Here is a 13,734-nt window from a genome sequence, read left to right as displayed (position 1 = left end):
GCAGGGCACTCTAAAGGGGGAGGGCAAACAGACAGAGATCGTGCTACATATTGGTACCAACGACATAAGTAGAAAGAGGGATGAGGTCCTGCAAGCAGAATTTGGGGAGCTAATTAAAAAGCAGGACCTCAAAAGGTTGTAATCTCTAGATTACTTCCGGTGCCATGCGCTAGTGAGTATAGAAATAGGAGGTTAATCCAGATGAATGTGTGGCTGGAGAGATGGTGCAGGATCGAGGGCTTTAGATTTCTGGGACATTGGGACCGTGTCTGGGGGTGGTGGGGCCTGTACAAGGCGGATGGGTTGCACCTGAACCGGAATGAAACCAACATCCTTGCGGGGAGTTTTGCTGGTGCTGTTGGGGAGGGTTTAAACTAACTTGGCAGGGGAATGGGATCAAAGAACAAAGAACAAAGAAAAGTATAGCACAGGAACAGGCCCTTTGGCCCTCCAAGCCTGCGCCGATCATATTGCCCGTCAACTAAAACATTTTGCACTTCCGGGGTCCGTATCCCTCTATTCCCATCCTATTCATGTATTTGTCAAGCTGCCTCTTAAACACCACTATCGTACCTGCTTCCACCACCTACTCTGGCAGCAAATTCCAGACACTCACTAACCTTTGCATAAAAAAACTTGCCCTGCACATCAACTTTATAGTTTTCTCCTCTCACCTTAAATCTATGTCCCCTAGTAATTGACTCTTCCACCCTGGGAAAAAGCTTCTGACTATCTACTCTGTCCATGCCACTTATAATTGTGTAAACTTCTATCAAGTTGCCCCTCAATCTCCGTTGCTCTAGTGAGAAGAATGTTCTGATCCTGAGAGGAGGTTCAACAGGGGGAGATACACAGTCAAAACTAGAAGAGAGAGCAGGTGAGTCTGAAAGGCAGAGAAATTATAGGCCAGTTAAGGCACAGGGGAGTTTGGCAAGGTTGGATGGTATTAATTTCAATGCAAGGAGTCTGATGAATAAAGCAGATGAGTTGAGGGCACAAATTAACACATAGAAGTATGATGTCATTGCTGTCACAGAGACATGGTTGAGAGAGGGGCAGGAATGGCAGTTCAATATTCCAGGATATAGGGTCTTCAGGCAAGACAGGGAAGGAGGTAAAAGAGGGGAGTATTGCAATATTGATCAAGGAATCAATTACAGCAGAAAGGAGGGATGACATCTTAGAAGGCTCCTCAAATGAAGCCACATGGGTAGAACTTAAAAACAAAAAAGGAGCAATCACATTGGGGACCTATAGTACACCCCCAGCAAACAGTCAGAGAGAAATAGAAGAGCAGATATGTAGCCAAATTTCAGAGAAGTGTAAAACTAATAGGGTAGTAATAGTGGGGGATTTCAACTTCCCCAACATTAACTGGGTTAGTCATAGTGTGATAGATTTAGAGGGAGTGGAATCCTTAAAATGCATCCAGGAGAGCTTTGTAAGCCAGTACATAGATGGCCCTACAAGAGAGGGGGTGGTCCTGGACTTAATTTTAGGGAATGAAGCCGGGCCAGTGGTAGAGGTTTCAGTGGGGGAGCATTTTGCAGATAGTGATCATAACTCCGTTAGATTCAACGTTGTCATGGAAAAGGTCAAGGATGAGCCAGAAATCAGAGTTCTAAATTGCGGGGAGGCAGACTTTAATAGTATCAGATGTGATTTAGGCCAGAGTGGACTGGGAGCAACTACTTTTAGGTAAATCTGCATCAGAGCAGTGGGACTCATTCAAGAAGGAAATAGAGAGAGTACAGGGCCAACATATTCCAGTAAAGACAAAGGTTGGGACCAACAAATCTAGGGAACCCTGGATGTCAAGGGATATACAGGATTGGATAAAGAGAAAAAGGGAGGCTTATGGCAGATACAGAGGGCTCAAAACAGCAGAAGCCCTGGAGGAGTATAAGATGTGTAGGGGGGAACTTAAAAAGGAAATTAGGAGAGAAGAAAGGGGGCATGAAAAAACATTGGCAGGTAAAATAAAGGAAAATCCAAAGTTATTTTACAAGTACATTAAGAGTAAGAGGATAACAAGGGAAAGAGTAAGGCCCATTAAGGACCATAGTGGTAATTTGTGTGTGGAGCCAGAAGACGTAGGTAAGGTTCTAAATGAACACTTTGTGTTGGTGTTCACAAGCAAGAGGGATGGCGTGGGTATGGAAATCAGACAGAAGGACTGTGATATAATTAAAGAAATTAGCATAAAAAGGGAGGAGGTTCTAAGTGGTCTAGCAGGCTTAAAAGTAGATAAGTCTCCAGACCCGGATGAAATGTATCCCAGGCTGTTGAGTGAGGCAAGGGAGAGATAGCAGAGGCACTGTCAATAATTTTCAATGCCTCTCTGGCCACAGGAGAGGTGCTGGAGGACTGGTGAACAGCCAATGTGGTATCGTTATTCAAGAAGGGAGGAAGGCATAAACAAGGGAACTAGAGGCCAGTCAGTCCAACCTCAGTGGTGGGGAAATTATTGGAAGCAATTCTGAGGGACAGAATTAATGTACACTTGGAGAGGCAGGGATTAATCAAGGACAATCAGCATGGTTTTGTTAAGGGGAGGTCATGTCTGATCAATTGGACTGAATTTTTTGAAGAGCTGACCAGGCGTCTACATGAGGGCAATGCATTTGATGTAGTCTACTTGGACTTCAGCAAGGCTTTTGATGGGAGACTGATAATGAAGTTAAGAGCTCATGGGATCCAAGGCAATTTGGCAAATTGGATCCAGAATTGGTCAAGTGGCAGGAAGCAAAGGGTGATGGTCGAGTGGTGTTTTTATGACTGGATGCCTGTGTCCAGTGGGGTTCCACAGGGATCGATGTTGGGTCCCTTGCTGTTTGTGGTATATATATACGATTTAGACTTGAATGTAGGAGGGTTGATCAGTAAGTTCGCGGATTACACAAAAATTGATGGAATGGTAAATAGTGAGGAGGATAACCTTAGATTGCAGGAGAATATAGACGGGTTCATCAGATGGGCTGATCAGTGGCAAATGGAATTTAACCTGGATAAGTGTGAGGTGATGCATTTGGGCAGGACAAACAAGGCACGGGAATACACAATGAATGGTAGGACACTTGGAAGTACTGAGGGTCAGAGGGACCCTGGTATGCATGTCCATTGGGCCCTTAAGGTAGCGGGACAGGTAGATAAGGTGTTAAGAAGGCAAATGGTATACTTGCCTTTATTAGCCAAGGCATAGAACATCAGAGCAGGGAGGTTATACTGGAACTGTATAAAATGCTGTTTAGGCCATAGCTAGAGTATTGCGTGCTGTTCTGGAATCTGCATTATAGGAAGGATGTGATTGTACTAGAGAGAGAGTGCAGAGGAGATTTACCAGGGTGTTGCCTGGGCTGGAGAATTTTAGTTATGAGGTAAGATTGGATAGACTGGGGTTATTTTCTCTGGAGCAGAGGAGATTGAGGGGGGACATGATTGAGATGTATAAAATTATGAGGGGCATAGATAGGGTAGACAGGGAGCAACTTTTCCCCTTGGTGGAGGGATCAATAACCAGGGGGCATAGATTTAAGGTAGGGCGCAGGAGTTTAGAGGGGATGTGAGGAAGAATCTTTTCACCCAGAAGGTGGTGGGAATCTGGAACTCACTGCATGAAAATGTGATAGAGGCAGAAACCCTCATAACATTTAAGAAGTATTTGGATATGTACTTGCGATGCCATGGCATACAAGGCTATGGGCCTAGTGCTGGAAAATAGGATTAGAATAGTTGGTACCTGTTTGACCAGCACACACTTGATGGGCTGAAGGGCCTTTTTTGGGCTATAGACCTCTATGACTGTATTGTATCCTGGCAACAGCCTGTGCCTTTAGGCTACAGTAAATGTAATAAAATAATAAGAAACATATCAGAGGAAGTGATTATGAAAATCTAAACACCTGTGCCAATGTTTGGGAATGACACCAACAAAAAGAGGTGTTTCCTACCTGTGCATGAATGCCCATTGTTGTGAAGGTAGAAACCAGGCCGACAGGAACATTTAAAGCTGCCCACCACATTCTGACACCTCTGCTGGCAAGGGGACCTGTTTCCTGTGCACTCATCGAGATCTGCAACATAACAGCACATTGGTATCCGATTGGAGAGGGACAATTTTCTTTCCACTGATTCATACGGGTCTCACTGGGTTATGGAGAATACAAGAGTTGATGAATAAAGCATCATGAAAGTTTTTCATTTGACTCACATGAGACATGAAGAATAGACTCTTTGAAAAACTGTCTTCATCCTATAATATGAGTCATCATTTTCACCTCTGAATTATAAAAATAAACAATGGTCGGAATTTGGCAATGGGCTGGCAGATGGGCGAGCTGGCAAAATGTTGGAGGAAAGCATTGGGGTTGGAGGACCCAACATTTTTCTCCCACTGGCAATATGGTATGGTGGTGGGAAAGCTGACAAATCAACTACTCACCAGGGGTCAAACTGAGCCATTTAAGTGGCCAATTAAGGGCCACTTCCTACCTTCATGGGCATTTTGCCACTACGTGGAGAGATGGCCCAGTGAAACATGGCAGCCTCCGAGTGGGCTCAAGGGTTGGGCCTTCCCTTAGAGGCACCTGATGGTAATGGTCACCCCCCAAGGCAATGATGCCACTGGTTGTCCACAACCCCCAACCCCCTTCCCCAATTATTGGGGTCTGGTTGCCATAGCCCTGACTTCTCCAAACCGACAGGAACTTTCGTCAAGGGCATCTGGCCATTAAGGTGCCATCTCCATGGAGCTGCAGACTCAGCAATGGCCATTATTCATGGGGGCATTCCTGACGCTGCTGAGCTGCCAGCCTTTGAATTGGCCCAGCAGCTTTTAGGGCTGGGATCCTTAATTGGACAGCAGGCCCGGTGGTGCCCACTAAATTGGCCATCACAAGCAATATGCAGCTCTGGTTCCCACTTTCAGCCCTGGCGAGGGGACTTCTGCCCTCTCCGGAAAATTCTGTCTGTATGTATAGAGCCTTTCAGGACCTCAGAACATCCCAAAGCACTTACAGGGTGTTAAATAGATTTGTTTGAAGTGTAGTCACTGTTGTAATGGAGGGAATGCAGTTGTCAAATTGTGCACAGCAGAGTCCAACAAATAGCAACATGATAGATGACCAAATGATTAGATTTTAGCAATGAACAGAGGCCAGGAAACCAGGCAGATTCCCCTACTCGTCTTTTTAATCCATCTGAGGGGGCAGACAAGGCCTCAATTCAATACCTCATTGGGAAAGTGGCACCTCTGACAGCACAGCACTCCCAGCATTGCATTGGAGCATCAACCTTGATTTAGTGCTCATGTCTGTGAGGTGGCACTTGACTAACAACCTTTGGACTCTGAAACAGGAGTGCTACTACTGAGCCACAGCTAAAACCTCCAAATTGTATCAGAAAAACTTTACGGTGAAGACTTCAGCAATCACTTGCCTCAAGTCGTCTGAATTTCTATTTCACTCCGGGCATGACAGAGAATTGGTAGCGAATTGCAGTCAGGAACCTGAAAGCGATCTCTGAATTATGAAAAAAAGAGGTGAGGGCACATTTAAGTGCCTGAATTTCATTCCAATCCAGTATCTTTTCGTACCAGTCAGTTTCCGGCTGGAATCCATTCTTTAGCAATGCCCTCAGCTCAAGGAGCAGAGGGGTGAACACAGAGCCAGGCATGGAGGTATTGAAATCAGCCTGCAAAAGTTACAGAGTAAACCAAAAGTATTGCACAGATAAATCTCCCAATAGTGTGTGTGAGGAGAAAAGGGGAATGAAGGGGAAGGGTAGTGAAAACGTGGCACCATATTTGTTTCAAAATAAGGATTCCCAAATAAGAACAGTTTTTGTGCATGAATTGACCCAAGTCTCAACTTGAAATTAGATACATAAATATTTGAAATATTCCTATTCTCCCCTTTAGTTCTTTCTTCCTCTCTCTTTCTCCTTTTACCTTGTTTGATGCTTGCTCATAAATTGTTGGATCTCTAAATGCCCCTAGTTCTGATGAAAAGTCATCAAGCAGAAATTCTAACTGGTTCTCTGTCCACATTTGCTGCTTCAACAACCAGGTATTTCCAGCATTCTCTGTTTTTATCTCAGATTCCCAACATTCACAGTATTATGATTTTAAATCATTCATGCAGCAAGATTGTTCACGGAATAGGTGAGTGACAGCTAGGGACTCAGGTGGTAATCCATATTCCTGGACCCCTGCCCAAAATTGCAGAGTTGAATATTGTGGTCTGCCACTTGAGGCACATTCTCTCTGAGAGCTCCACTTCAATGTGAAAATCTACGGAAATATAAATAAAACCTGTACACAATTCTTCACTTTTCTCACTAGAATACCCACTGCTTTTATCGTGGTCACATCAGATGTCAATTCAGGCCAGGCACATTCTGTGCTTGAACTGCAGGATTTAAGGTAGGAAAATGCTTCCAAAACTGTTTTCAGCTTTTGTTTTTGAGAGCTGACTGCAGCATTTTTGCTTTCAGGATTTTATTTTGCTGGATTTTGATGATTACAAACTTTTACTTGTGTTTTTGGCAAGAGGATGGAGAAGTTGAAAGGAGGGATGTGATGCAGAATCACTGTGCCAAAGGCAGACAGACAGGCCTCACCGAACCTTGTAGTTGTCTGAGGATCAGCTGCCTTTACAGCCTCCCAGTTTACCAAGAAGGCTGCAATGGACCTGTGTTACCAACTAGAATCTGATCATCAGATAAGCTGCATTATAGTTGAGGTCATTATAGCCCTGAATGCTACTGTTACTGGCTCATGCCAAACTACCACTGGAGATACCAGCAGTGCCAGTCAATCTGCAGTGCACAGGTAAAACAGTCATCAATACAGTGCTCGGTAGAGCAACTACTGCATCACTTTTTTCTCATGGCAAACTGGCAACAGATAATAAGACATTGCAAATCATCCACATCACAAGATTCCCCTAAGTACAGGCTATTTACACCTAGTATTAACTACCTCTGCCTGCATATGTTAGCACAGCATGCATCAATGACCCCAATATTAGTGGAACCCAACCAGCAAGAATTAATGGTCAAGGTTGTTGTAATATACCTTTATGGGATAGCAGCATGTCATCACTAGAAGGGAAGTGTGTCATGTGATCCAGTCTCAGTTTCACTTTGGCCTGTGAGCAGAACACAGCATGAATAGCTCTGCTGTTGATGCCTTCAAGCTTTCTGACTTTGTATAAATGTTCCTATTAGTCTAGACTAAATAACCCACAATATGTTTATCTAAACCCTTCTGAGTGATTGGTGCTTTTATATCATTATAAAAACAGGACACAGGTAGTAGTGGAAACCACTCAGCAGCACTCATTGAGTCAATTGAATCGACTCCAACATAAGTTCACTGATGGGACCTATCCCAGTGAGCACTCACAATGTCTTTTAAATTGGTGATGCTATACTTTAATCCTGGCTTGAAGTTCACAACAATTACACAGCAAGACAGCAAGTACTTTCTGGACATTTTTCTCTCTCATCTCGTTCCTCTTCATGACATACACCACTTCCAGTGAAACAGCAAGACTCTCCCTACCACATTCTGCCTGCCTCAGAATTGGTACAAGAGAAAACTCACTCCCAATTTTGAGCCGGATTTTTATCTTTGGTCCAGCAAATGCGAATCGGGCCATTTCGTGACTTAACTGTGCCCACGAACGTTGTCTGAGTTCAGATGCCATTTTTGTCAATTTCAGCAGGAGGCAGGTTCTGGATGCAGGTTGCGAGTCACCATTGGGTTCGAGTTCGTGTTTGGGGTAGAAAGATGTCCAAGGTGGAGGCAGATTCCTCCTGTCCTCTGCCCATAAAAGGGCACCAAATCACACAGCACCCACAGATCAGCCTGGATATAGCCCTGACGCACTGCCGGAAGTGACCTTGGAGTGTAAGTACTATGTATTTGTTTGCTGGCCAGTACATTGTTGTCCTCTGTGAGCTGGCCCATTGACTGTATTCCCTTGTTATTCAAGTGTTCACTATTTTTTGCTAATATTGACACTCTACCCTGTCTTATCACTTCCTGTTAGTCTCTGAATTTTGAACAAACAGTATGCAGTAGCCCACAAAGCTACAGCAGTGCACTTCACCTGCTGCAACCCTCACTCCAAATCAGACCTTCTCACACCCATAGCAACCATCTCAAAGTCTGAAAGGTTTAAGCAAACTTAAGCACCTAACCTGGTCTACCAGAGGCACCACAAGGAAGTCATGAAATCTCCTCATTTTCAGTCCCCTCGTATACTGGGGAACTCAACGCCAGCAGTGACGGATGTGGGTTTCTCACAGGAGGCATTCCCAACCCGCAAGAAAGGCACATAAAACTGACACAGGTTTGGGAATGTGCAGGAAAATCTGGTTTTCTCGAAAAAATTCGAAGCTTGGTCTTTCGCAAACCAAAACAGGCCTTCACAGCCACGTAAAAATTTGGTCCTTGTCTCTATATGCTGTGGAGAAACAGGTCATCTCCTCCTTTCAAAGCTCCTGAAACAAAAACTCATAAGGATCATATGACTCTTGAAATGATTTTCCACCCTTAGTTTAAATAAAGGAAAGCTTTAACTAATCAGTATTAAAAATTAAGCCTGCCCTCGGGAGCTGGCATTGTGCAGTTCTTCTGTAGCCAAACCCCAGTCTGTGTGAACAAACCCAGGCCTTTCTGAAGGTAATGGGTGGGAGACTTTTTTTTTTAAGGTTAAATTGCATCAAGCTGCCAGACAAAAATCATACAGTGGGGCCCAATTTCAGGGATCAGCAACTCCAAACATTTGAAGAAAACAAGCCGTCTATAAAGTAGAAATTATGTAAAATTACACTGGACGGCAATTAACAGAAGGGTAAACATCAAATTGAAAATTGCGTGTTGGCTGAAGCCAGGATTGAGGTCATGGTGATGCACCCCATGCTTAAACAAGTTGCTGACACATGTCTATTCTGGCAATGGTATTGAAGAGTGATTGACACCTGGGGAAATTTATCCATCAAGAGCTGATGGTAACTGTGGGGGAGGAGGGGAAGTGCCATTCACAATACTTATTTTCAAATATATTTTTCTGGAGGCCAGCTATGATTTGGTTTACAATTTGGATGAGTCCCAATTCCACAATTTGGCAGCATGATACACCTGGTTGTAGCAGGTATTCCTCCACTGATCCCCACATTGGAATTTACAATGTTGGGGCACCATGCCCAGGACTTGCCATCTCTTTTATCACTGGCCATGTAAAAATTTAGAAGAGGTTTCAATTCAAACAAAGCCAATGGAAATCCTAATGTAAAGCTAGGATTTTGCATATTCACATCCAGACCAAATGTCTAGCCTTTCCTGCGCTGGCAATATGACAGGAGTGCATTGCAGAAGTCATAGATTTCTGGCCTAGCTTCCTGCCAGTCACAGAGGGTTCCAACCTGGATTTTGGAACTGGAAGAGTGACTGGTACAAGAAGTAAAGCTACAGCAAAAGGATGCAGTTTATGTCACAGTGTCAAATATCTGTTGTACTTTATTAATTGATTTAATAGCTTGTTAGTCATCAGGATTGGGGAATTTGACTGCAACTTTTGGGACAAAAAAAATTAAACAATATTTTCTATCATTTTCTGTTTATCAAGATAAAGCAGGTCACTGCTACAAAAATCACTGCCAGGCCAGATGCAATTTCTCTAGTCTGCTCCATATGATATGCTCTTATGTTGTGTGCAACGTGGATTAGATGGAAGGGAGCAATATAAGAGGAGCATTATTCCACATTTAATCTATATCTTCAGAAATCTTTTCTAAAGCTAAATCTTTGACCCCCATCTTCAATCCCTTCCTGATTCAGCATAAAATAGCTTTTTTCTGCATCTAATTCATGTAGCACACAACCTCGGAGCATATTATAGAGCAGTCTAAACAAAGCTTTACTTTGTCTGACCATTGTAGTACGTGACATTAGAATACACACTGGGTTACATCTAACCATGCTGCATCTGGCCTGGCTGTGATTATTGCAGCAGTAACATGCTTCATCTTGATAAACAAAGGAAATCACTGAAAATATTGTTTTAAAACTTTGTCCCAAAATTTGCAGTCAAATTCCCCAATCCCAATGACTATCAAGCAATTAAATCAATTGAGCTGAGTTAACCAGTGATCTAATCTGTAACCCATCAATAGCAAGTTAATTGCTGGACTGCAGTGTCACAAAAAAACATCATTGTAATATCAGTCTTTGAGACATTTGGACTCATGCCTGTTCTAGTTGCTGTCATGCTGCTTTTTCTCTGCTATAAGGACAACTGCAAACAAGATATGAAGATGGCAAAGACTGACAACTAGCAGGCAGTTGCTGATGGCCATGACCTCTGGAGGCTACTTGGAAGGGCATTGGAAGAGGCAAGCAGAAATGAAAAGCTCAGCTGGCTGAGAAGAGGGCTCAGAGAAAACAGAGGCCAACGACTCATGCACCTTCTCAGCCCTCTGCCTTCCTCTGCAGCAAATACCGGAGTGGGGCTCCTGAGCCACACCAGATGAACACAACACAGAATTGACCATCACGGTGCAAACCATCATTTTTTGAGACATTAGACAGCCAGCTCTATTGTAATGTCACTGCACTGTATTCACTATACAGTGCACTGTACAGCTCCAAGCCAGGTATAGTGAGATGAATGATAGCTGTCTCCAGCAGTGAAAGAGTTAATGTTGTGCTCCAGGAACAGGTAGCAGCTGAAGCTATCTGTAAATCGGATTTTGACACTGGCCAGTAGCCAGTTGGCAATTAGCCATGTCTTTCCACTCAGAGCCTGCTGCGGAATGCATTTGGCAAGTTGTCAGTCCTCTGTCACAATCGATCTCACAGATAAATCTATCTGCAGGCAGCATCAGTCCCACAGCTACTGTTTCAAAGAGACCTGATAGCACATGACAGCAATAAAGAGCTCTCCACAACCTGGTCTAAACTAACAAATCAGGCAAAATTTTCCCAGCAGTCGAAGATGTGATCAACTTAAGAGCTGGACAGGAAAAAAAAACAATTAATTTGATTGATCAAAAGGGATAACTAATGTAAGGACTGGGGCAGGGTACGTGCTGCACAATGTAACATATACGTTCCATGCAAACTCTGTAACCCTGAATTTGCATGGATACTGTCCTATGGGATATCAATGGGACCTCCAGAGAAATGGCTCCTTCGGCTCTTTCTCCAGGAATTTTGCTGATCTCCCATTAAAATTGAGACAACAGATGAGGAGAGCCTCTGCTAAGGTTAATGCCCCGTTAAAATATTTGCTCATGGTGACATCCTCAATTCTAAATTAACAAAGGGGCATTAGAAATAGGAAGAGGAGTCCGCTCTACCATTCAATAACATCATGGATGATCTTCTACTTCAACACCACCTTTCTGCATTATCCCCATATCCCTTAATTTCCCCCAAAAAGTGATCAATCTCTGTCTTGAATATGCTCATTAATGCAGCATCCCTGGCTCTCTGGGGTTGAGAATTCCAAAGAATCACAACTTCCTGAGTGAGGTAATTTCCCCACCTCAGTCCTAAATGGCTGCCCCTTATTTTCAGACTTCTAGTTCAGGGGCATTTGTGGAAAACTGCCTGCCACCTCCCAACACAGGTATATAGTTCTCCTTGCAATTCTTTTTCACCTCCTCCCCTGAAAAAGCTAACAGTTCCAGAGGTGCCAGCAGCCCTCTGATACCTGACAAATGACTAATCGCCATGTATAAGCCTAGGCAATTGGTGCCTGCAGGCTATCTGACGGCAGAGGGCACCACAGTTGAGTCCAATCTTATCCTCTTCTGGAGGAGAGGTTTTCAAGCCATTACTGAGAGCAAAGAGTTATGCTTATTTTCTGACGAGCTGTCCAGATGGCGGGTACAATTGTTCTGCAACAAGAAAATTTCCATGGAACAATTTAATTCCTGTCATTTGACCCCGAAACAGCCAATCTGCAAACAGCTGCAATAACATCTCTCACAGATCAGCCAGCTGAACAACGAATCAAAGTGGTTAAATTGTTAACGCTATAGTTTACATCTGGGTCACAATGCTTGCTTTACTCATGAGGTATAATGGCCCGGTAAGAATCTCTGTTTGAGATTTGCGCCAGGAAGAGGCAGGTAAAGGCAGCAGGTGACTTACAATGTTAGCTCCATGTACATAACATTGTTGAATTGGAAAGGGGCTTGTACAATCAGATTAACAACAAACAAGTAAATCTGGCTACTGCAATAACATACCCAACAACCTGAGGGCATAAAGCCAAGTAAATACAATTATTACACCACATCAGCAGAGGCTCATTATTAGTTATTTTGAATCTTAGCAAAAATGAGCATCGGAAATTACATTGGCCGGAATTTTCTGGCCCGGTTGGCGTCGAGTGTCATGGTGGGCGTGAGCGGTCAATTTGGCAAGGTGGCCAAAAATTGGTTTTATGTCGTCGTGAAACCAGTTTGCGCACGTCCCCTCTGCCATCAATGGCGGACCGCCTTTCCCATCATCCAACGGTTGGGAACCTAATTTCAATGAATTTGTTTCTTATCATCTTTCTTGCTCACCGGAATCATCCCCCCCATGCTGGAACAACTGGGCACATCGGCATGCTGTTTCATAACAGCATTTCCAAAAGCATGCACATGGTGAGCTGAACTTCAAGGGGGACTCGGAGGTGAGTGCACACCAACATTGCACAGTGCTCGTGAGGGTCACCAGTTCGACTTCAAGAGAGAGGCACTGCACATTAGGTGCGGTCACATTTTCCTGGTTGGCTGACAGTTTGATGCTGGGGCAAGGGCTGCACTGCAGTTCGGGTGAGGGGGTGGTTGGCAAGGCAGCACGGTCTGATGGTACTACACAAGCACATGCAGGGTTTGCATTAGGGAAACGTTGTATTAAGTGAGCATTCTTCCGCAGCTGAGACAGTTCAGACGCTGCTACATTATGTTTGGAATCAGGCCTCTAGCTTACCTGCCCACTCAAGAAACTCAAAGGCCTGAAAGTGCCACCAAATGCTCCAGAGTTTTTCATCACTTGGGCTGCAAATTAATGAGCGTTTTAGGGGGCTGCAGAACAATTGGATGACTGGGCAAGTTGTACAATCTCCTTGTGAAAGCTGGCCACGAAGCAGTCATTAGTGGAGGTGCTCACAGCCCCTTGCAATGTCATCATTCTGGTTCGGACCAGTCTCCCTCATGGTTCAAGCTAACAACGCAGCCTTGCAGTGTGGGTTAGGAGAATGCCTGCGCCTGAGCTGAGAGAACAGCATGCAGTGCAATGGGTAAAGCTGCCACTAATCAGTCAAGTGAAGAGGGGCGGAGGTGGTTGGGGAGGTGCATGTCCAGGGAACTGATTGGTGATATATGCCACACATGCTGCAGGATTTGGCGCCACCGGGACTTGGACGGCATCCACTGCTAGTGGCCGTGGTGCTCAATTTTTACTCCAGTGGCTCCTTTCAGGGCTCCGCAGGTGACCTCTGCAGGATCTCACAAGCCTCCACCCACAAGCTCATCCAGGAGGTCATGGACACCACATTTATGAAGGCACAGAACTTTGTGCATTTTGCCCAGGATCAGGCAAGCCAGGAAGCAAGAGCACTGGGATTTGCGCAGGTCTCAGGTTTTCTGCAGGTGCAGGGTGCCATCGACTGGACTCATGTGGCGCTTAGATCTCTGTAGTAACAAGCAATCAACTCCGTCTACCACAAG

At 44.4% G+C, this 13,734-nt stretch overlaps 1 protein-coding gene across 1 annotated transcript in view; it reads right to left on the bottom strand.

Moving 5' to 3' along the window:
- Positions 1-13,734, bottom strand: part of LOC121282841 (von Willebrand factor C and EGF domain-containing protein-like) — a 159,605-nt gene that overhangs the window by 29,620 nt on the left and 116,251 nt on the right. The window contains exon 8 of the mRNA XM_041196654.1: positions 3,951-4,073. Within this exon, the coding sequence (XP_041052588.1) occupies positions 3,951-4,073 (123 nt within the window). The remainder of the gene's footprint in view (positions 1-3,950; positions 4,074-13,734) is intronic.

Source organism: Carcharodon carcharias, chromosome 10 (genome assembly GCF_017639515.1).
Source record: "Carcharodon carcharias isolate sCarCar2 chromosome 10, sCarCar2.pri, whole genome shotgun sequence".
Lineage (NCBI taxonomy): Eukaryota > Metazoa > Chordata > Chondrichthyes > Lamniformes > Lamnidae > Carcharodon > Carcharodon carcharias.
This window is presented reverse-complemented; position numbering and strand designations above follow the sequence as displayed.